Source organism: Schistocerca piceifrons, chromosome 2 (assembly GCF_021461385.2).
Source record: "Schistocerca piceifrons isolate TAMUIC-IGC-003096 chromosome 2, iqSchPice1.1, whole genome shotgun sequence".
Taxonomy (NCBI): Eukaryota; Metazoa; Arthropoda; class Insecta; order Orthoptera; family Acrididae; genus Schistocerca; species Schistocerca piceifrons.
In genome coordinates this window covers 663,793,567-663,818,126 of record NC_060139.1, presented here as the reverse complement: position 1 = coordinate 663,818,126, position 24,560 = coordinate 663,793,567, and the positions used below count along the sequence as shown (strand labels likewise).

Below are 24,560 nucleotides of genomic sequence, written 5' to 3'. Positions count from 1 at the left end.
GTCTCTTGCAGCGGTCTCTCCGCGATATTTTCAGAAATTTTATAAATTATATAACTTAGTACATATCTCGATATATATCTCTTCTCATCTTACCGATTCCTAAACTTTAATATACGATGATTATCAATGCAAAGTAGTTTCAAGCCCTATTATTCCTTGGAGCGTGCATTTACGCCATGGAATGGCTTCTCTGCTATCTATGTTTTCTCTTATGAAAAAAGAATGAAGGAGATCTTGCCGATTAGCCATGAAAGAACGAAGATGTATGTGTATGTACTGTTGAGCTAGTCGCCATCTTGATCAGATTCTGTATGAGAAGGAATTTAATACATGAACTAAACTAAAGTAAGTGTGTTCGCGTATTATTTAACTGATTATTATTGACAGTGTCTGCTTACTACGCTGTGTTGCACGGTATCAGTGGGGAACGTCTGATTTACACTGGACGAACCTGCCGTTTTGTATGCTCAAGATATCCAGTTTATTACTTCAAATAAATAGGCTAACACGGTCTTACCAGCAGATCTCCGGTTTTCCCCATGTGATCACCGAAAGTTAATAATTATTACAAATGTTTTCAGGAGATCGACTGACAATTTTCGTCGCACTGAGACTTCGAAATTGCTTCACTGCCTTATGGAATTTAAGTTAAGCTTAATTTAACCAGGATAGAAGAGTATTGAACTGTGTGAATGTGATAAGCCTGCTTTGTGAATCAAAATTCCCTTAATATACGCATGTTTTTTATTATCCTGATCAGTGAAGCTAAATCAGGCCGGTGTGAGATAGGTTTTTAAATTTTAGATCCCACAAAAATATTAAAACTATTCTCATATTAGGGTGTATGACAGTTCCAATGCCTGTCCAACCATCTAGATCCTGCGGTTCCCAGAATTGTTCCAGCATATGCCAGCGTGGTTCCTTTTAAAAGGGCATGGGAAAGTTCCTTCCTCGTCCTTCACCAAGGTGATCTTGAACTCTGTAACGCCTACATCGATAATGGGACGTTAAATGCTAATCTCCCTTCATTTGTGTCCCCACGCCAGCCTGACTATCAGATACAATGCTGAAAGACTTCTTCTTTTGGCAGTTTCATCGCTGGTTTAAGCAGTGGTCGTGGTTTGAAACGGCTGCTACTCTCCTGTAACAAATTCAAATGTGGTGAACAATGGAGGAGAAAACAGTGGCAAGATGTGATAAAATATGGGTACAGTTTTATCAGCATTGTATTTCTCAGACTCATTGTATTCTATAAAGTTCACAGTTGCAGCCACATTCTAGAGAAAACCAAGACTTTATTTTTCAGTGTTCTCACCACAAAAATGAACAACAGTAAAACCGTAACAGAAATACGTCAGAGAGCACTGGTCAAAGTACTTGTGTGCTGATTGCACCACGTACCGTTGTTGTTGATACAGGAACTTACTAAAGCACTCTGTGGCCCAGTTAGCTCATAGGAAACCCTTTCTGTCAAATATTGGTGTGAGGTATTTCAAATAGGAAACAGAGTAGGGATTTCTGAAAGCATCTTCCAGGAAAGACCCCGAGTAGTCCGCACGATGGAACAACTTCTCGAACTCGGCACCGTACTTGTGCGACGTGACCGACATACAGCTGAGCGCGCAGAAGAAGACAGCGCAGGCCCCTCCCGTCTGCATGTCCTCAACGAGAGCCTCCAGGGGGTAGCTGTCAGCCTCGGCAGCCATGTCCAGCTGACGCAGGAGCGCCACCAGCGTGCCGTGGTAGTCGGCCAGCAGCGTGTCCAGGTGGTCGCGGTGCACCTCCTCGCTGGCGTTCATGTACAGGAAGTACAGCAGGTCCGCAGCTCCGCTGTGCACTTTGCTGAGCTGAGACAGCAAAACAGTAACTTTACAACATCTTTACTGGATAAGTCTCTGGTGCCTACAGATTAAGAGGAACATTCTCGGACAAAAAAAGTTAAGCACCTAGAAGGTGATAGGGAATGCGGGAGCTCACGTGATTTTATTTCAGCGATTAGAATATCAAGTTAAATGAGCAACAAAATGGTCACTTGTTTCACTGCTTTGCGTTAGAATGCACTGGCACTGATTTTGTTGGATGAGAGTCTGATAGCCATCCTGAGGTACCGCGCGCAACATTACAATCTTAGAAAACTTGAGGAACATACTGAAACTAATACATCGATAGCTGCATGCTACCAGGGATGAAACGCTAGTACATAATAAAAAGCTTTTACGAGATAATTCTAAAATTCGCAGCAGCAGTTTGACTAGCCAGTAAAACAAATGGCTTGAAGAACAGAAAGACCTACAGAATAATTGGTAGACTGCATCCAAGAACAAGAAACAACACAGTCTCTGAGCACACCATCGTAATATCGCTACTTATGGAACATATCTCGGAAAGACAGATTAGACGCCATAGGCGGGTGAGTGTCTATTGGAGTTGAGAAAAATATTGTCTCTATTAAGGGCGAAGTTGAGTGTCAGAGTGAAGTTACATGGTAGCGTATAACAGGTTAAGGTGAAACCAAATAAATAGTTGGATAATTTTACGTGTTATTCAAAGAAAGCCTACAGTCAGAATCGCGTAAAATCCAGATCACGTAGTACTAACTTCAGCCTATCGAGTATGGATTCATTACAGGGTGGTTTACAGATGGGGGGGGGGGGGGCGGTAGTTTTGAGTTGTGAACACATTTTCCGCAAACTGTCTTGATTTGATCAGCTATTTCGACAGCCCACACGCAGTGGGTCTACAAGCAGGCCAGACCTTACCGACACTGTCAATATAAAGACGGGTTGAGTGATCGTGGTGGATCAAGAGGGCTAGCAGAGTGTTTCTGCTAGAAAATAGCAGATAAGCAGCTGTTAGCATCTCCCTCAGACAGTGAAGTGACGTCACTTAGACCCACTAAGATGGACGTAGAGGAATTACTGGCAAAGCTTGAACAGACTGTATATCGCAGTCTGGAGAACTACGTGCCTAGTAAGCGGATTAAGGACGGAAAAGAGCCAGCATCGATTAACAAGGAAATTCGGAAAATGCTCAGGAAGCACAGGCTGTTACACCCTCGGTTCAAAAGAGAAGGCACAAATTACTACAAGCAAAGATTTGTAGAGATTCGTGTGTCTGTGAAAAGGTCTATGCGCAAAGTATTCAATAACTACCACCGTCATATCCTAGCAAAAGATCTGGCAGAGAACCCGAGAAAATTCTGATCCTATGATCTCTAAGCAGGTCTAAATCTTCCAATAAGTCACTCGTTGACAGTCTGCTGCAGCAGCTGAAGATAGCAAAACGAAAGCTTAAATGTAACATTTAAGAAAATTTTCACTCACGAGAATCGTACAAAAATACCATCGTTTGACTATCGAACATTTTCTCATATGGACGACTTAGTAATAAGCATCCCCGCGTAGAGAAACAACCGAAAGGGCTGACAACAAGTAAGCCGCTAGGTCCGGATGAAATCCCATTCCTGTTTTACAAAGGAGACTAACCGTCATTGGCCCCTTGCTTAGCTTGCATTTATCGCGAATCTCTCGCCTAGAGCGAAGTCCCAAGCGACTGGAAAAGGGCCATAAAAGAACGGACCAGCAAAATTACATACCAATATTCTTAACATATGTTTGCTGCAGAATTCTCGAACTGATTCTCAGTTACAATATAATAAATTTCCTTGAGAGAGAGAAGCAAACGCATGAAACAGCATAGCATCACCCGTTTCTCACATAATATACTGCAAACTATGGATGAAGGGCAACATGCTGATTCCGAATTTCTAGATTTCCGGAAACCATTTGACACCATACCCCACGGCAGACTGTTAACGAAGGTACGAGTATATGGAACTGGTTCACAGATATGGTAGTGACTCGAAGATTTTTAAGAACAGAACCCAGTATGTTGTTCTCGACGGCATGTGGTCATCAAAGACAAGAGTATCGCCAGGAGTGCCCCGGAGTAGTGTGGTAGGACCTCTATTATTCTCGACATACACAAATGATCTGGCGGACAGGGTGGGCAGCATCTGCGGTTATGTGCTGCTGATTCTATCACTGTAGGAGGATAAAGTTTCTAGTTTGTGTGATGAATGGCAGCTAGCTCTAAATGTGAAAACATGGAAGTTAATGAGGATGAGTAGGTGAAACAAACCCATATAGTTCGGATACAGCATGAGTAGTGTCTCGCTTGATTCAGTAGCGTAGCGTAGCAAAGCTATATGAAATGGAACGAGCATGCGAAGATTATGGCAAAGAGGGCCAATGGTCGACTTTTGGGAAAGTATGTTTTAGCTATAGAAGAGATTGCCGGCCGTGGTGGCATAGCTATTCTAGGCGCTTCAGTCTGGAACCGCGTGACCGCTACGGTCGCAGGTTCGAATCCTGCCTCGGACATGGATGTGTGTAATATCCTTAGGTTAGTTAGGTTTAAGTATTTCTAAGTTCTAGGGGACTGATGACCACACATGTTAAGTCCCATAGTGCTCAGAGCCATTTGAACCATAGAATAGAACTAAATAATAGAATAAGATAAAAGTAAAATAGAACACGACCCCGTCTGAGGTTTTAGGGATGTGTCCCTTGGAACTCGGGCAAATGCCAGTGGCCCCTATCACCCCACCCCTCCCACACAGAGACAGTTTAATAATGGGAGCAGAACATAAAGTAGAAATATGAAAAGATGTGAAAGATGTATGGTGAGCCTTGTGCACGTATGCAATTTTGCCGGCGTCTGTGGTTATCCTTTAGTTGCCATTCAGTCGATCATTGTGCACTGCCACATACAAACAGGCCACTTGCGTGGATAAGGCATACTTCGACCAGCCGACCACATGCAGATGCCCCTTTCAAACTCTGGCAAGTGCTCACATGAGCAGATGTCATTCTCCAGGGTCCTCACTAAACCACTAAACTTATGTTTCGGATAACGTCTTCTAAACAGAGAACATTCTGTCTTTAGCAACTATTGGTAGTCCACTCATGTAGGGGTTCAGGATGAACATCAATGTGTCAGCTTATTCAGAAACTAAATTAAAGTGCCCTGCCGCTACGAAATTTTATGATGATGATACTTTGGATTCATCCATCAAAAACTATTCAGGCATTATTAGGTCACTTTTGCGCATTCTGTCACTCGTTTACCCTCAGAACTGCCTTTTCAAACAGTATCAGGAAGTAACATGTTAATACCAAGACTACTAATGGAACGGTCCCACATCGTCGTTAGCATCAGCTGCGCTGGGTAGTGATGCAAATCAACGCCTTGACATTGTGCATTCATAAGCAAACACATTTTCACATACACAAGGCATTAATTATGTGTGAGGGTCATAGTGGCCCCTAATTAGATTAAAAACAGCTTTGATCCCTCAGTTGTGACCAGCGTTTTTGGGAGATTTCCACAGTCGTAAGCCGTGTGCTGGAACTAGAAATACGCTCCAAATATTCCCATCTGGGACTATCTGTGCTCCGCACCCTCGCATGATATTTGGCTAAAAAGTCCCTGGTTCTATGTGAGTAATTACTCTAACTGCCCGCTCCACCTAGAGAACGAAAAAAAAAGTTTAGTTTCCAAGAACTCTAGATATTTCAGTAAAGATATTGTGGACATTGTGTGAGTCACGTCTACACACAATAATGAATATGCGGAAATGTACTAGGCATTCATATCTTTCTCCGAGACATATTATCGCGGACACAAATTTTAAATAGCTCCAGCCCTTGAGTTCCGACCATGGTGTTTCGAACTCTTTCCTTGGACGTAAGATAAATGTAGGAACTGGGAATCCACTCCCCAATATTCCCAATTGGATACTTATTTGTCGTGTTGCCAGCTCACCTGGGATTTGGCTGAAAAGAACCTGGCACTGCACTAGGTGAGATCGCAGGCTGCCTGCCTGGGCACTTGTTTAAGGAATGAAGAAGAAAGTAAATATACATAAAATAAAATTTTGCACTAAAACACCATGCCACACCTGTGAGACCAAAATTTTTGCATAAATGTAAATGCTTAACTGTGGACTGCAAGATGGACAGAATAGAGATACTTGAAAGTAGGATTACATGTCTGTTTGCTTGGCCACCCTCCGCAGCAAGCACAGAAATACCTGTTTTGTAAATAAAACCGCCTTTTTTATGCAACTTATTTTTCCCAGACGCGTCTTGAAAAAATAAATTAAGTTGCAGGATGAAAAGATGGTTTTATTTACAAAACAAGAAATAAGGATCATTTGAAGAATGCACTGAGGTAACGAAAGTTACGGGGTACAGATATGCGCGTCTACAGATGGCGGTAGCGCCGCGTACACAAAGTACAAAAAGGCAGTGCATTGGCAGGGATGTCATTTGCACTCAGGCGATTCATGTGGAAAAGTTTCCTACGTGATTATCGCCGTTCGATTAACAGGCTCTGAACGCAAAACACTAGTTAGATTTGGACGCACGGGGCATTTCATCTCAGAAATCGTTAATGAACTGAGTATTCAGATGTCTACAATGTCACTTAACGACCGAGAGCTGCGTCGTTTGCTTAGAGTTGTCAGTGCTAACAGGCAAGCAAGACTGTGTGAAATAACAGCATAAATCTATAAGGGACTTAAGACGAACGTATCAGTTACGACAGTGTGGCGAAATCTGGCGTTAAGGAGCTATGGCAGCAGACGACCGACGTGACGTCGTTTGCTAACAGCACGACATCGCCTGCAGCGCATATCCTCGGCTCGTCAACCCTAGACGACGAAAACAGTGCTTTCGTCGTATGAGTCCAAATTTCAGTTGGTAAGAGATGATGGTTTGGTTCGAGTATGACGAAGACCCCACGAAGCCATGGATCAAAGTTGCCAACATGGCACTGTGAAAGCCGGTGGTGGCACCATAATGGCGTGGGCTGTGTTTACATAGAACAGACTGGTTCCTCTGAACTACCTGGAGCCCATTTGCAGTCGTTCGTGGACATCGTGTTCCCAAACTACAATGGAGTTTTTATGGACGACGAAGCTCTTTGTGAATGGACCATAATTGTTCGCTACTGATTTAAAGAACATTCTGGACAATTCGAGCGAATAATTTGGCTATCCTGATCGCCCGTCATCAATCTCATCGAACATTTTCGAACATTTATGGGACATAATCGAGATGACAGCTCGTACACAAAATCCGGTACCGGCAACTCTTCCGCAATTATGGACGGCTATGTAGGCAGCACGGTTCAATATTTCTGCAGGGGACTTCCAACGACTTGTTGAGTCCATGACACGTCGAGCTGCAGCGCACTGCCAGGCAGAAAGAGGTGCGACACAGTATTATGACGTATCACATGACTCATGACTTTTGTCCACTCGTTGTTATACGTGCAGTGAAAACTACACTTGGTTCGACAACGAAAAGTAGTGAGTAGATCTAACAAAACATACAAAAAGTATCTGATGTAATGGCAAAGTGAAGGTTAATATTTTTTGAATTGGTCTGCCTAATCAATGATAACAGGCTAACGAAGTAAACATTGCTGTATTTCTGGGCAAAGAAGTGAACAGTGTCAACAACAGCCTATCTACATAAATAATGAAGCAACGAGAAAGAGTCCGCGGCTCGTGGTCTTGCGGTAGCGTTCTCGCTTCCCGGGCACGGGGTCCCGGGTTCGATTCCCGGCTGGGTCAGGAATTTTCTCTGCCTCGAGATTTCTGGGTGTGGTGTGTCTTTCATTTCATCTTCATTCACTCCCAAGTCGCCGTAGTGGCGTTAAAGGACTTGTGGAGCGGCGGCCGAACCGCCCCACTAGGGGTCTCCCGGCCACCAATGCCATAGGCTCGTTGTTATTATTGGGGTGTAAAGCTAGTTCGCGTCCGTAATATAACACTACACGTGCACCCTGGGTAACGCTAAATGAACTAGCACATACTGGCAGTCAGATAATCTGACGATCTCCTGACTATAAGACACTTTCAGTAAGAGTTATGTCACCAGACAGACCAAACGGCCCTTCTCAGGTCCCTCTGACCAGGAAACTCGGACCCGTGGTTCGAATTTGTCACATAAATATAGAAGGCATAAGCTATGCTAAGTGCCAGTTTCTATGTTTGTTTGTAATCCTTAAACTTTGCTATATTAATAACGTTTGTTTGCAATTATTAACGTTTGTTATATTAGTGATTCGTCTGTTTCTTTGTTATGTCTCTGTATTGCCATACGATAAATAAAATAAATTATTATTATCATTATTGACGAGAAAGAAATAAAATCAAGGAATTAGATATAAAAAAGCACTCCGTCTTCTGGCTACGAGTGGCCTACCGAGACCATCCGACCGCCGTGTCATCCTCAGTGGAGGATGTGGATAGGATGGGCGTTGGGTCAGCACACCGCTCTATCGGTCGTTATGATGGTATTCTTGACCGAAGCCTCTACTATTCAGTCGAGTAGCTCCTCCATTGGCACCACGAGGCTGAATGCACCCCGAAAAATGGCAACAGCGCATGGCGGCCTGGATGGTCACCCATACAAGTGCCGACCACGCCCGACAACGCTTCACTTCAGTGATTTCACGGGAACCGGTGTATCCACTGCGACGAGGCCGTTGCCGAATTAGGTATAACAATGCAAAATTTTTTAAGAATAATTTATTAATTTCAGGAGGTATTCAAAGCACAAAAGAATAAGAAATTAGAAAAAAAATGGACAGCGCTAAGGTAGCAGGAACAAGGGAGAAGGTGGAGTACTAGAGTAATAGAAAATAAGTAATAAAGAAGATGAAGTTGTTGCATGGCCCATGTTGGTCAATACGAAAATAAAATCATGATCTTACCTGAAAATCTATAAGTCTAACATCTGTAATATTTTTATTCACATATGTGAACATAAAATTGTTCTTCCAGCAGTCGCCATGCAGCATAACGGGCAGTCTTATTTCGCTTGATCTCCAGTACCTGAAGACGTCACGTGTGTATTTTTCTGCAAGCCGTTCATACTTTTCAGCGTAGCTCTCGTATCCTTTGTGAACTCTAAGCTGCCGTGCCGCCGCTTTAAAGATTTTGTCAGAGAGCTGTCGGAAGTACTGCTGTGTGCCCTCCGTCACGCTCTTCTTCGGGTCACAGAGTGTTTTGTAGTGGGGCCGGTCTTTGAGGACCCTCGCCGAGGCGGCGTGCAGGCGGGCGTATGCGCGCATAACTGCTGCGCAGTGCTGGTAGTCAAGAGGGCGCGCAGGATCCGCCGTCCTGAAGCCGGCCGGCGAGAGGTCCTCTATGGCGAGGAACGGGACGGGGCTTCTACCTGTCAAGTAGCAGAGCGGCGCCACAGGCCGGAACGCCTCGCCCTCCGCACTGCTCAGCAGCCTGTGCACCTCTGGCATCACCTCACCCAGCAGCAACGTCTCCATCTCAGTCGGGTCGTTGTCCTTCGGCACGTCTTTAGTCTCCCAGTTTTCCTGCAGGCACTTTAGTATGATGCTTCTCTTTTCACAGGTGGCGGATTCTCCTCGTCTGACGGTGGCTGCAACCCTGAAGATGTTGCTTGTGTGGCTCATGCCCTCTTTGCAGCCAGGTTGGAGGTCGATGGTTTCCACTATCAGCTTAGTTTCGTCGTGTCCGTGATTCAGCACAGTCTCTATGAACTGTTTGTTGATCCAAGAAGGAAAGGACGAAATTTCAGCTTCAGTGCCAATCATGTTGCCCCAGAAGAAAAATCTGTGAACATATGGGGATTTCAAAGTAAGTCTCTCGTCATCTATCTCACCGGGCACCTAGATAAAAAAATAAATAAAAATAAAAAATGCACACAAAAACAAACATTCAACAATACAGGGTGCGTCAAAAAAATGTATACACACTTTGAACTCTCATAGACAATTTATTTCCCGTTCTACAAGGTTCAATATCTGTGAGAAAGTAATGTTATGTTTCTTCAACAGGTGGCAGCAGTGGGAAGGAAGTAACTGCAACACGGCGGACGTGCGTTTGAGCTTTGAAGCGCGGAAGCAGAAAATTAAGCGGTACTGGAAGTTTGAATGTAGCTGCGGTTCGAAGACAGTGGAGAAGTGAGTATGGTACAGATCCACCTTCAAGGTTAACAATTACACGTCTACGAGACAAATTCGAAATTCATGGAACAGTGTGTGATGTGCATAAAGGTCGATCAGGGCGATCTCGTACAGCTACAAGTGATGACTCCACAACTGCGGTCTTGGAACTGTTTCAGCGTTCGCCTCAAAAATCTTAAAGGCAAGCGGCACGTGAGAGTAATGTAAGTGCTAGTAGTGTACTATGCATTCTGAAGAATGGCAAGTTTCGTGTGTACATTCCAAAGCTGGTGCAACAGCTAAGTGACGACGATCCAGATCAAAGGTTAGAATTTTGTGAATGGGTTCAGGAGATGGTGAGACATGAACCGGGATATATGGGTAGCATAATTTGGTCGGATGAATCCCAATTCAAACTCAATGGAACTGTCAATAGGCACAATTGTGTGTACTGGGGTGAAGATAATCCTCACATTACAGTTGAAAAGGCCGTGAATTTGTCTGGTGTAAATGTGTGGTGCGATTTGTCTGCAAGGGGACTCATTGGGCCTTTCCGCTTTGAAGGTACTGTTACTCGAGAAACGTACCTAACAATGCTTGCTGACTCCATATTCCCTGCCATTCGTACATTATATGGTAATGATGAGTTTTATTTCCAACAAGATGGCACCCCGCCGCACTATCATAGGGACGTACGAGCATACCTGGATCACAATGTGCCAGGCCAGTGGATAGGACGCAGGGGACCAATCGAGTTTCCTGCACGCTCTCCAGACCTCACGACGCTGGATTTCTGCTTATGGGTCACAGTAAAACATGAGGTGTACAGACGTAAACCATGTAACTTGGACACACTTTGGAATGAGATTTAGGCGGTGTGCGCAGAAACCACATTCGACACTTTGGTACGATGTACAAAATCGGTGGTGACTCGTACTCAGAAATGTATTGCTGCTGAAGGCCACCAGTTTGAACATTAATCACATTTGCAAAGTACATTTATTTTTCCAATTGGACTTCAAGCTTTCCATTTCCAGAAATTTAACATTGTAGAACGGGAAATAAATTTTCTATGGCTCTTCAAAGTGTGTATACTTTTTTTGACGCACCCTATAGTGCCCCGAAACTGACCTTTAACTGGAAATCGCAAGTCGTTTTTTTTGGTTTTTTTTTTACCATATGAGATATTTAAACAGATTTTATTGCCCCTTGGGCAATTTCGTTGCAGAAATATCTCTCTCCTACTTTTCAAGACATTTGCGACTTGCGCCAATCTGGGAATTTCCTCCAAATGGTGCTATTTTTTCCACTTATTTCGTTTGAACGTTGGCAATATTGTTATTTAAGCTGGAGATCTATGGTTAGTTTGAAGAGCGCAGAGACGTAAAAGACGTATTATAGGTTCAGTTATGCTGCTACGGTACTACTAGAGTCCAGTTCAAACAATAATGAGTAGTGAAATGAAGACATCGCACTGACTTCGTGGCAACTGCGTGTAGTATTAGTGGTTAGAGAAGTTCAAGCGAAATAAATTAGTTTCTTATAGAAATCTAGTACAACTGCATTTATACTAAGTCAATGAATGTTGAATTACGTGCTACTTATTGTTCATTATTACTGATCAGTGATACTGTTAGAATGTATAGAAAAAACAAAATTGGCACACATCAGATTGGTTGGTTGGTTTGTGGTATTAAAGGGACCAGACTGCTACGGTCATCGGTCCCTTGTTCCAAAACGTAAAAACACCAACACAGAGTAAAAAAACCGATAATGGAGACAACAGACGACACAAGACAAGAAAGACTCAGAGATCAGACAAAACAAATTAAAATCACACAGAGTGTGATGGTGGTTGGCCGACCATAGAGAGAAAAAACGGAAAAGCCAACCACCGAGAAACATATTAAAAACTCAGTCTAAAACCGTAGGCCAAAGGCCACAATTAATATAAAAGAACATAACAACCACTCAGATTAAATGATAAAACCCCCCTGCCCGAATAAAACGCAAAACTAAGTCCGCCATGGTAGAATCATCTGTTAAAAGGGCAGGGAGCGTATCAGGCAGCGCAAACGTCAGCCTGAGCACAGCTAAAAGGCGACACTCCAACAAAATGTGGACCACAGACAAAACGGAACCGCAGCGACATACAGGGGGGTCCTCACGGCGCAATAAGTGGCCGTGCGTCAGCCGAGTGTGTCCAATGCGCAGCAGGCAGAGGACAACAGACTCCTTGCGAGGGACCCGCATGGATGACCGCCACACAGTCGTCGTCTCCTTGATAGGAAGGAGTTTGTTTGGCACGGGCTGGTTGCGCCATTCAGTGTCCCATAAATCGAAAAGTTTGCGGCCTAAGATTGCCCGCAAATCAGTCGCCGGGAGGCCAACGTCCAGAGATGGTTTACTGGTGGCCTCTTTCGCCAGGCGGTCAACATTTTCATTGCCGCGTATCCCAACATGGCCAGGGGTCCACATATAGACCACAGATCGGCCGCAACGGGCAAGAGTATGCAGGGACTCCTGGACAGCCCATCACCAGACGAGAGCGAGGGAAGCACTGGTCGATAGTTCGTAAACTGCTCAGGGAGTCGCTACAGATAACGAAGGACTCACCTGAGCAGGTGCGGATATACTCTAGGGCACGAACGATGGCGACCAGCTCAGCAGTGAAAACGCTGCAGCCAGCTGGCAATGAACGTTGTTCGGAATGGTTCCCTAGAGTTAAAGCATAACCAACACGACCAGCAACCATCGAACCGTCCGTGTAAAGAACGCCAGAGCCCTTATACATGGCGAGGATGGAATAAAAGCGGTGACGGAAGGCCTCCGGAGGGACTAAGTCTTCGGGCCCTGTGCCAAGTCGAGCCAAAGGCACACACCACGGGGGTGCACGCAGAGGGGCCCGGAAAGGAGGTGGAACAGGAAAACCCCAAGCCCAGAGAGAAGCTTTCGGACGCGGACGGCGATCGTACAACCCGACCGGGGCCGACGATCTGGGAGGTGGACGACTGACTGTGGGAAAAGGAGACGATAGTTTGGATATCCGGGGAAGCTAAAAACATGGGCAGCATAAGCGGCCAGTAAATGTTGGCGCTTCAACCGCAAGTATGCTGTCGACAGGGCTTGTCCAGAAGGCACCAGTGGCAAGTCGTATTCCGCTGTCTAGGATTGGATCCAGCACCCGCAGTGCAGATGGAGATGCTAAGCCATAAGCAAGGCTCCCATAATCCAGACGAGACTGAATTAACGCCTGGTAGAGCCGTAAGAGGGTAGATCGGTCGGCGCCCCACCTGGTGTGGCTCAAGCATCGCAGAGCATTTAGATGCTGCCAACACATCCGTTTTAGCTGCCGAATATGAGGCAGCAAAGTCAACTGGGCATCAAAAACCACACCCAAAAACCTATGTGACTCCACCACAGCAAGAAGTTCGCCGGCAAGATAAAGCCGCGGCTCAGGGTGGACCGTTTGTCGCCGGCAGAAATGCATAACGCAGGTCTTGGCAGCCGAAAACTGGAAACCATGCGCTACAGCCCAAGACTGCGCCTTGCAGATAACGCCCTGCAGCTGACGTTCAGCAGCTGCAATGCTAATGGAGCTATAGTAGAGGCAGAAGTCGTCAGCATACAGCGAAGCTGAGACAGAAGTTCCCACCGCTGCAGCGAGCCAGTTTATTGCAATTAAAAACAGGCAGACACTGAGGACAGATCCCTGTGGTACCCCACTGTCCTGGACTCGGGAGGCACTATGGGAGGCCGCTACTTGCACGCGGAAAGTACGACACGACAAAAAAATTTCGGATGAAAATCGGCAGTGGACCCCGAATACCCCAATCATGACGTGTAGAGAGGATGTGATGGCGCCACGTCGTATCGTACGCCTTCCCCATGTCAAAAAAGACAGCGATGAGGTGCTGACGGCGGGCAAAGGCCGTACGGATGGCAGATTCCAGGCTCACCAGATTGTCGGCGGCAGAGTGGCCTTTACGGAAACCACCCTGAAAAGGAGCCAGGAGATCCCGAGACTCCAGTACCCAACTCAAGCGCCGGCTCACCATCCGTTCGAGAAGCTTGCAAAGAACGTTGGTGAGGCTAATGGGACGGTAACTGTCCACCTCCAAAGGGTTCTTGCCAGGTTTCAAAACGGGGATGACTATGCTTTCCCGCCATTGCGACGGAAATTCACCCTCGACCCAAATACGGTTATAAAGGGCGAGGAGGCGTCGCTTGCAGTCCACTGAAAGGTGTTTCAGCATCTGACAGTGGATGCGATCTGGCCCAGGAGCGGTGTCAGGGCAGGCCTTTGAAAGAGAGTATTCCAGTCAACATTGTCAAAAGCTATCTCTAGGTCTACAAATGCTACAAACGTAGGTTTGCCTTTCCTTAATCTTCTTCTAAGATAAGTCGTAAGATCAGTATTGTCTCACGTGTTCCAATATTTCTACGGAATCCAAACTGATCTTCCCCGAGGTCGGCTTCTACCAGTTTTTCCATTCGCCTGTAAAGAATTCGCGTTAGTATTTTGCAGCTGTGACTTATTAAACTGATAGTTCGTTAATTTTCACATCTGTCAACACCTGCTTTCCTTGGGATTGGAATTATTATATTCTTCTTGAAGTCTGAGGGTATTTTGCCTGTTTCATTCATCTTGCTCACCAGATGGTAGAGTTTTGTCAGGACTGGTTCTCCCAAGGCCGTCAGTAGTTCTAATGGAATGTTGTCTACTCCCGGGGCCTTGTTTCGACTCAGGTTATATAGGTTACTACAACAATATAGAAATTAAAAAATACTGGTTTAGAAAGCTTACAAAATGTATATTAAATAACTGAAAAATAATGAATTAAATGAAAGTTAAACACATATCCACAAGCGCGCGCTCGCGCACACACACACACACACACACACACTCTCTCTCTCTCTCTCTCTCTCTCTCTCTCTCTCTCTCTCTCTCTCTCACACACACACACACACACACACACACACACACACATTAAGTGGTCTCACTCCCACTCAACTCCCATGATCCCTCAGTCATCCCTACAGGAATTGAGCACCTTAATTTTCAGTGTGCACCAGGAAAGGTTATGTGTAGTGAAACAATAACTGTGGTATAGTGTCTGTTGTGTCCTGCCTACTCGTCGAATATGGAGCGCCTAGGAAACCTGCTATGTCGGATCACTAGACACTAATTCAAGCAAATCGTATTAATGAACTTTTATTACAGTAAGATAAATGACAGTACTTAACTTTGAAACTTTACAGTTCTGTGTCGCAAGCAATAGGCGACAGACAAAATAAGAAATCTCATCAGTACAGACAATTTCCAATACTAGTGAAAATATACAGTTCCTAAGTCGTTGGTGTAGAGCTCGTAGAGTGGTTAGTCTTCAACTGAGCCACGGCCAGGCGGTGCAGCGCTTACGTCCTCTTTGTGTAGATGCCGCTGCTGTCTCGTTCGTTGCCATCGTAGAGACGGGTCGGTCAACATACTATTGTTTGAAGTATTCTCCACAATAGCGAAAGGCTATTTACAATTTGTGCAGAAACCAGATGGCAGTTATAAGAGTCGAGGGGCATGAAAGGAAAGCAGTGGTTGGGAAAGGAATGAGGTAGGGTTGTAGCCTCTCCCCGATGTTATTCAATCTGTATATTGAGCAAGCAGTAAAGGAAACTGTGGTGTCACCGCCAGACACCACACTTGCTAGGTGGTAGCTTAAATCGGCCGCGGTCCATTTAGTACATGGCGGACCCGCGTGTCGCCACTGTGTGATCGCAGACCTAGCGCCACCACAAGGCAGGTCTCGAGATACGGACTAGCACTCGCCCCAGTTGTACGGACGACATTGCTAGCGACAATACGGACGAAGCCTTCCTCTCATTTGCCGAGAGACAGTTAGAATAGCCTTCTGCTAAGTCCATGGCTACGACCTAGCAAGCCGCCATTAGCCTTACCTAGTTTGAGAGTTATCGTATAAATGTCTCAAGAAGAACGTTGTAACCCAACAAAGATTAAAAGTTAAGTATAAAGCAGCTACGTACTTTTCTTGCTACCATTCAATAGTTATCCTGTTCCAGACTTGACGCCAGTCGGCGTGTGTGTACGCGTGCCTTTCGGCTCCCTTCTCAGTGTGGCGTAGCTAGCTTGTTACGCCACAACAGATTGGCGACGAGAGAAGTGTTCTTTCTGATTGCTTACATTTACTTGTGTAATGGCTTCGCCAGATGTACTGTCCGAATTTTATCGCTTGCAGAATCAGCAGACGCAGGCGTTATTGGATACCCTTGGACAGCTCGTCCAGGGTCAACGTGCCATTCAAACCGATGCGGCAGCCGCCGCTTCACCGCTACCACAGCCCCAACTCGCAGTTGCACCGCCTTTTAGGCACTACGATCCAGCGCAAGAGTCTTGGACTGAATGGTCCCGACAGTTTGGCTTTCATCTAGCCGCCTACAGAATTGCGGGGGAGGAATGTGGTGTCTGGCGGTGACACCACAGAAACAAAAGAAAAATTCGGAGTAGGTATTAAAATCCATGGAGAGGAAATAAAAACTTTGAGGTTCGCCGATGACATTGTAATTCTATCAGAGACAGCAAAGGTCTTGGAAGACCAGTTGAAAGGAATGGACAGTGTCTTGAAAGAAGGATATAAGAGCAACATCAACAAAAACAAAACGAGGATAATGGAATGTAGTCGAATTAAGTCGGGTGATGCTGAGGGAATTAGATTAGGAAATGAGACACTCAAAGTAGTAACGGAGTTTTGCTATTTGGGGAGCAAAATAATTGATGATGGTCGAAGTAGAGAAGATATAAAATATAGACTGGCAATGGCAAGGAAAGCGTTTCTGAAGAAGAGGAATTTGTTAACATCGAGTATAGATTTAAGCGTCAGGAAGTCGTTTCTGAAAGTATTTGTATGGAGTGTAGCCATGCATGGATGTGAAACATGGACGATAAATAGTTTGGACAAGAAGAGAATGGAAGCTTTCGAAATGTGGTGCAACAGAAGAATGCTGAAGATTAGATGGGTAGATCACATAACTAATGATGAAGTATTGAATAGAATTAGGGAGAAGAGGAGTTTGTGCCACAACTTGACAAAAAGGAGGGACCAGTTAGTAGGACATGTTCTGAGGCATCAAGGGATCACAAATTTAGCATTGGAGGGCAGCGTGGAGGGTAAAAATCGTAGAGGGAGACCAAGAGATGAATACACTAAGCAGATTCAGAAGGATGTAGGTTGCAGTAAGTACTGGGAGATGAAGAAGCTTGCACAGGATAGGGTAGCATGGAGAGCTGCATCAAACCAGTCTCAGGACTGAAGACCACAACAATAACACAATCTATGAATTGATTTTGTTTTTCTGTTAGCTCTTTTTTGTTGTTGAGCATAATTTCGTGTTTATTTATGGCCCTCTGCATGAAATGCTCATCTTGGAGCGTCACTATACTTTTTCTTTTATTATTGTGGCATAAGATGGCCATGTCTGTTTGTATCGCAGTGAGGACTTGAATTTTGTTCATTAAAATGGCACGTCAGAAAAGATACCACAACCAACTCACAACCAAAATTAGTAACATCCTCAAAAAACACAGCATGAGCATAGTCAAGCCAAACACCACAATCCAAAAGAAATGAAAAGCTGTGACAGGACAGGAAGATATATGCAAGAGTAGAATTACCGGGTGATCAAAAAGTCAGTATAAATTTGAAAACTGAATAAATCACGGAATAATGTAGATAGATTGGTACAAATTGCAAATTGACACACATGCTTGGAATGACGTGGGGTTTTATTAGAACCAAAAAAATACAAAAGTTCAAAAAATGTCCGACAGATGGCGCTTCATCTGATTAGAATAGCAATAATTACCACAACAAAGTAAGATAAAGCAAAGACGATGTTCTTTACAGGAAATGCTCAATATGTCCACCATCATTCCTCAACAATAGCTGTAGTCTAGGAATAATGTTGTGAACAGCATTGTAAAGCATGTCCAGAGTTATGGTGAGGCATTGGCGTCGGATGTTGTCTTTCAGCATCCCTAGAGATGTCGGTCGATCACGATACACTTGCGACTTCAGGTAACCCCAAAGCCAATAATCACGGGACCGGGGAGGCCAAGCGTGACGAACATGGCGGCTGAGCACACGATCATCAACAAACGACGCGCGCAAGAGATCTTTCACCCATCTAGCAATATGGGGTGGAGCGCCATCCTGCATAAACATCGTACGTTCCGGCAGGTGTTTATCACCGAGGCTGGGGATGATGCGATTCTGTAACATATCGGCGTACCTCTTACCCGTCACGGTAGCAGTTACAAAAGCAGAATCACGCATTTCCTCGAAGAAAAAAGGCCCGATAACGGTATATTCCGTGACTTTCTCGTCGTGAAATTGAGTTTCCACGACAGTTATAGGATTTTCGGTAGCCCAAATTCTGCAGTTGTGGGCCTTGACAGACCTTCGGAGCGTGAAATGAGTTTCGTTGGTCCACAACACGTTAATCAACCAATCGTCATCTTCCGCCACCTTCTGAAACGCCCACACCGCAAATGCCCTCCGCTTGACTATATCGCCAGGTGACGGTTCATGATGGCGATGGATTTTGTACGGATAGCATCGCAGGGTACGCCTAAGTGCCAACCAAACAGTAATGTATGGAATGCCAGTGCGACGTGCGACTGCACGAGCGCTGACTTCCCCGTGCGTAGACGAACCCGCTACAGTCTCCATTTGTTTCTGAACTGTCTCAGCAACATTACGCCTTGTGCTCGGTCAGCCACTACGGGGTCTATCGTCCCGTGGCTTCGAACTTCGAAATCATTCTCGCCACAGCTGCATTTGTCAACGGACCCAACGGACCTTTAGCCGTTCGAATTCCCTTCCTATGGCGATAGAATCGTAACGCTGAACTAGCACATTCCCCATTCTGATAATACAGCTTAATTAAAAGTGCCTTTTCAAGTAACGTCAACATGCTGCAACTGCTGGCGCATCTGACTCTCTCTCTTATTACAGCTCCTTTTATACACGATTGTCATGCGCAGTCACTGACGTTTTGCTGTCCATCGCCATCTGTCGGACATTTTGTGAACTTTTTTTTTGTTCTAATAAAACCCCATGTCATTCCAAGCATGTGTGTCAAATTTTACCTCTCTATCTACATTATTCCGTGGTTTACTAATTTTTCAAATGTATACTGACTTTTTGATCACCCGGTACGATAAAGTTACTGGTAATTGTGGCAAATTCACTATCTATCGTTCTGGCAGGGCAATATTCATCCACTTGAAGGAACACCACGGAAGTCGGAAACTTAAAAACAGAGACTCTATTCCACAGACCACCTGTTTATAGAAGGTCAACGTTACAAGATACAACGTGAAGTATTACATCAAGTCCATAAAGGAAGGAAGTTGATCTATCTTGAAATCAGGACACGTTCATAAGATTTGTCGAACTGGGAAAAGCCTTCGGCAATGTAAAATGGTGCAAAATGCTCGAAATTCTGAGAAAAACAGGGTTAAGCCATAGGGAGAGACGGGTAATATACATTATTGGCAAGAACCAAGAAGGGATTAATAAGAGTGGACGAACAAGAACGAAGTGCTCGGTTTAAAACGGGTATAAGACAGGAATGTAATCTTTCGCCCCTGCTGTTCAATTTGTACGTCGAAGAAGCAATGATGAAAGTAAAAGAAAAGTTCAGGATTGGAATTAAAATTCAAGGTGAAAGGATATCAACGATACGATTCGCGGATGACATTGCTGTTCTAAGTGAAAGTGAAGTATTACATGATCTGCTAAACGGAATAAAGAATCTAATGAGTAGAGAATATGGATTGAGAGTAAATCGAAGAAAGACGAAAGTAATGAGAAGTAGCAGAAATGGGAACAGCGAGAAACTTAATACAAGGATTGATGGTTACGAAGTAGATGGAGTTAAGGAATTCAGCTACCTACGCAGTAAAATAACCTATGACGGACGGAGCAAGGAGAACATCAAAAGTAGACTAGCTGTGGCAAAAAAGGGCATTCCTGGCCAATAGAGGTCTACTAGTATCAAATATAGGCCTTAATATGAGTAAGAAATTTCTGAGAACGTACGTCTGGAGTACCGCATTGTATGGTAGTGAAGGATGGACTGCGGGAAAACCGCAACAGAAGTGAATAAATCATTTGAGATGTGGTGTTGCAGACGAATGTTGAAAATTAGGTGGACTGATAACGTAAGGAATAAGGAGGTTCTGCGCAGAATCGGAGAGGAATGAAATGTGTGGAAAACACTGATAAGGAGAAGGGACAGAATGATAGGACATCTGTTAAGACATGAGGGAATGATTTCCATGGTACTAGAGGGAACAATAGAGGGAAAAAACGCTAAAGGGAGCCAGAGATTGGTATTCATCCAGCAAATAATTGAGGACGTAGGCGGCAAGTGCTACTCTGAGATGAAGAGGTTAGCACAGGACAGGAATTCGTGGCGAGCCGCATCAAACCAGTCAGAAGACTGATGACCCATCACCCCCCCCCCCCCCCCCACACACACACACACAAAAAAAAAAATTTACATCGCATTTACACTGAAAATGAAAATACTCCGTAGAAGAACTAGTTTATAATGTTTGATCCTACAAAATTTCAATGCACCACATATTTATCTTTGTAGCTGATGATGATGTAACAGCAGAAAACCGATTTCTGTAATTAATAACACATGTCGTAGAATATTACGCCTGTGTGTGTGTGTGTGTGTGTTTTAATTAATAATATATCTGCAATAGTCCAGAAATATATGAATTAAGACGTACTAGCTGCAACTAAATAATTTGCTTTATGTTATAGGCCACTGGTGATGCCAAATACGAGTAGACGAAATATATTTAGTTAAAGGCAAAACAACCAGAGCTAAAAGATGAAATTGTACGTACCTACATGATAAACATAACTAATTTTTTACGGTAGTGGATTTCTTCTGTCAAAGGAAGCTCACATCGCCTGGCTGTACTTAATCGGCATTGTGTGACATAATGCTTCCTAGAGTGACGAAACCTTACATCCTCCATATTTAACCACCAAATGATTTGAATTCACTTTCCACTATTGCGTACTCATTTGTAAATTTTGTTTTTATAATAAACCCCATATTTGTCACAGTCGTAAGGAGTCTGTCTTTCGAAGTTTGTTGCGCCTTTTTGTGTGAGAAACAGCAAACCAATTTTATATGGTCCCTCTTGAGTGGTTACAGATACTTGACTTACACTTTTATTATTCTCGTATGGTTTTGTGGAGACATTGTCAATCCCTTAATATATATCCTCCTTAAATTTCTGGGTGTCGTATCGCTTTGTATACACCCTTTCGTGCATAAAAAGTCAGTAAGATACGTCGGTTTTTGGTAGTTCCACCATCCATCGTAAAGAACCCCAATTACAAATCTCGAAGTGAACGATATTAAGTATTTATGTTCTCTCCGACTGAGGTGGCGCAGTGGTAAGCTACTGTAGTTGAAATCCCCATCTAGTCATCTTGAGTTAGGTTTCACTGGTTTCCCTAAATCGCTTAGGACAATTGCTGAGATTGTTCACTTGGAAGGGACAGGACCGATTTCCTTCCTCATCCATTCCCAGTGATGGCCTGAGCCCTGTCTCTAATGAAACTGTCACTGCCGGTACGTTAAACTTAAAGTACCTACTTCTTTATTTTCAAGCATATTTTATTAGCAGCTACTTTGATATTTGTTTTTTTTTTCTTGCTAATGTCACTTGCATAACACATAAAACGTTACTGCCATTTCTGAAATTTCCTGATCTCTCATAGGATCACTACATATGCCGTAAAATATAATAAAATCATATTTTTAAAAAAGAAATAACAAAGATGTTTAAACATGATCTTCTGGATGTGGTCTGTCCGCTCCTTAACCTCTGTATTTAATTTAATTTTTTTCTTGTGTGTCCACTAATGACGTATAATATTCACATTCGCTCAAAAACAGGTGAAATTTTGAAATAGTCGAGCAAGTGCTGCAAATTTAGCATACTGAATTGTCCATTACATCTTATACCAAACAAAGGCAGCGTAGGCCATAAGTGAAATCGATCGCGAAAATCCAGCTACTCAGACTAAATCGGAAATAAAATAAAGCGAAATACATACGGGGTTTGGGTTGTTTTTGGGAATGAGACTAGACAGTGAGGTCATCGGTCTCATCGGATTAGGGAATAATGGGGAAGGAAATCGGTCGTGCCCTTTCAGAGGAACTATCCCGGCATTTGCGTGGAGCGATTTAGGAAAATCACAGAAAACCTAAATCAGGATGGCTGGACGCGGGACTAAACCGTCGTCCTCCCGAATGCGAGTCCAGTATGCTACCCACTGCGCCACCTCGCTCGGTAAACACATACGGGAATAGCTGCTTTGTCACAGAGATGGAATTCATAAGACAAGAAAATCTTCTTCGGACGTATAGTAAGTGAAATGTATGATTAAGAGTCAGAATTTTATGGATCACTACACAGAATTAAATTAGACATTCCTTTTTGTGTAGAAGTACGTTTCTGCAGTATATGTAAATTGAAGGTGGAGTGAGGAGAAACATTCAATTTATGTATAATGTATAACAATATCACAGCTACAGATTCCTCGGGGTGTCTGTTCTTTCAGACATGTCTGAAACAACAGAGACCACACATTCGTACATAATTTTTTGCAATAAGCAGAGCACGTATCAACTACACGTTTCAGCTATTTACTACACCATTCTGCCAGCAAGAAGCTCAGAAGTCTTCCAACGTCATAAAAGGCGTTCTTTATCCGAATCACTAATTTCTTATACCTGTTTCTATGCTGTATGAGGCCTGTATCAAATACGTATCGTTGCTCACATCTCCAAACTACCGGTAGCGGAAGCGCGAGTGTACTCACCCCGCAAGAATCCGGATGATCTTGTTACGATGCAGTCAACAGCCAATGGCAACTCGCCAGGTTGTGTGCTATCTCCCCACCAGAGCACTACACACACGGGAGCGCGTGGCCTTGCATGGCGCTGTTGTCAGCTTAAATCGACTGCGTTCGACAACCTTCGGCCTTAGTCGGCAGCTTCCACGAACTCGCGCTGTTGCTCGGTATCTCCGTTCTCTTGCGCAACTAGCGCCTCATTGAACGAAGTCACTGTACTGTGCGTGCAATACTTAGAGAATTTCTTGTTATTTCTGTTGTTAACAGTTGATTTTACTTACCATGATAACTCATAGCGTTTGCATGTACCTTGGAGTTTTTTCGCATGCGTCATTGAACAATCGATCATTTGTGATTATTCAGTCTTCAGTGGCAGTTGCTCAATCCCATGCAAACAACATGGCCCAGACTTCCATCTGTTATTTCGTTCTGTGATTGCCAACGACAAAATGATGACGAATGTTGCCATAAATGATTTACAGCCATGAGTGATTACTTTGTGGGTGGACTAGTGAACCCTTATTATTTCATAATACCCATTCATTTAGTTTTTTTATCCACCTTGTAGATTAAGTTAACGGCTATGACCACAGAAACATAAAACAAGCCGTTAACAGCTTAGTTCTAAAAGTGGTCGTACAGATGATTTTTTTTTTCTTCTTGTCACTCTCCTGACTAGTTTGAGGAGGCCCGCCACGAACTCCTAGCCTGCGCCAACCTACCTATGTGCCTTTTTGGAGTAGCTCTTACAATCTGCGACCTCAATTATTTTCTGCATATATTCCAGTCTCTGTCTTCCTCTATAGTTTTTACTTTCAGCTCCCTCTAGTACCATGAAAGCTATTCCCCGGTGTCTTAACAGATGTGGTATCATGCTGTCCCTCCTTCTTGTCATTGTTTTCCATATATTCCTTCCATCGCCGATTCTGCGGAAAATCTCCTCAGATCTTACCTTTCACTACCATACAATGCTGTGCTCAAAACGTACATTCTCAGACATTTCTTTCTAAATTTCAGGCCTATGTTTGAAACTAGTAAACTTTTCTTGGCCTGAAACGCCTTCTCTGCCGACGATGTTTGCTTTCTGTCTCCTCCTTGCCCATACGTCATTGGTCGTTTTGCTGCCTAGGTAGCTGAATTCTTTAACAACGTTTACTTCCCCAATTCTGATGATAAATTTCTCACTGTTCTCATTTCTGCTACTACTCATACGTTCGTCTTTCTTCAATTTACTCTCAATTCATATTCTCTACTCATTAGATTCTTCATTCCGTTTAGCAGATCACGTAATACTTCACTTTCACTCAGAACAGCAATGTCAACAGCGAATCGTATTGATGATATCCTTTCACCTTGAATTTTAAATCCAATGCTGAACCTTTCTTTTACTTCCATCATTGCTTCTTCGATGTTCAGATTGAACAGTAGGGGCGAAAGACTGCATCCCTGTCTTCCACCCTTTTTAATTCGTGCACTTCGTTCTTAATCTTCCACTCTGACTGTTACCTCTTGATTCATGTTCATACTGCTAGTCACCCCTCTTTCCCGTATTTTTCTCAGAATTTCGAACGCTTTTTCCAGATCGACAAATCAGTC

At 43.9% G+C, this 24,560-nt stretch overlaps 1 protein-coding gene across 1 annotated transcript; it reads right to left on the bottom strand.

Annotated features, from left to right (window-relative positions):
* Window positions 1-1,257: 1,257 nt before the first annotated feature.
* On the bottom strand, window positions 1,258-23,019 carry LOC124777533. Its single transcript, XM_047252985.1, has 3 exons — window positions 22,932-23,019; window positions 8,788-9,664; window positions 1,258-1,847 (listed from the first exon to the last, which is right to left on the bottom strand). Exons 2-3 carry the CDS (start codon window positions 9,643-9,645, stop codon window positions 1,452-1,454), a joined length of 1,254 nt encoding a protein of 417 aa, XP_047108941.1. The 5' UTR covers window positions 9,646-9,664; window positions 22,932-23,019; the 3' UTR covers window positions 1,258-1,451.
* Window positions 23,020-24,560: the final 1,541 nt, after the last annotated feature.

Coding starts and splice junctions, on each gene's coding strand:
- LOC124777533 (XM_047252985.1), bottom strand. CDS start 9,645: ATGATTGGCACTGAAGCTGAAATTTCGTCCTTTCCTTCTTGGATCAAC. Junction 1,848..8,787: donor TTAGACTTATAGATTTTCAG/GTAAGATCATGA, acceptor TTGCTGTCTCAG/CTCAGCAAAGTGCACAGCGG.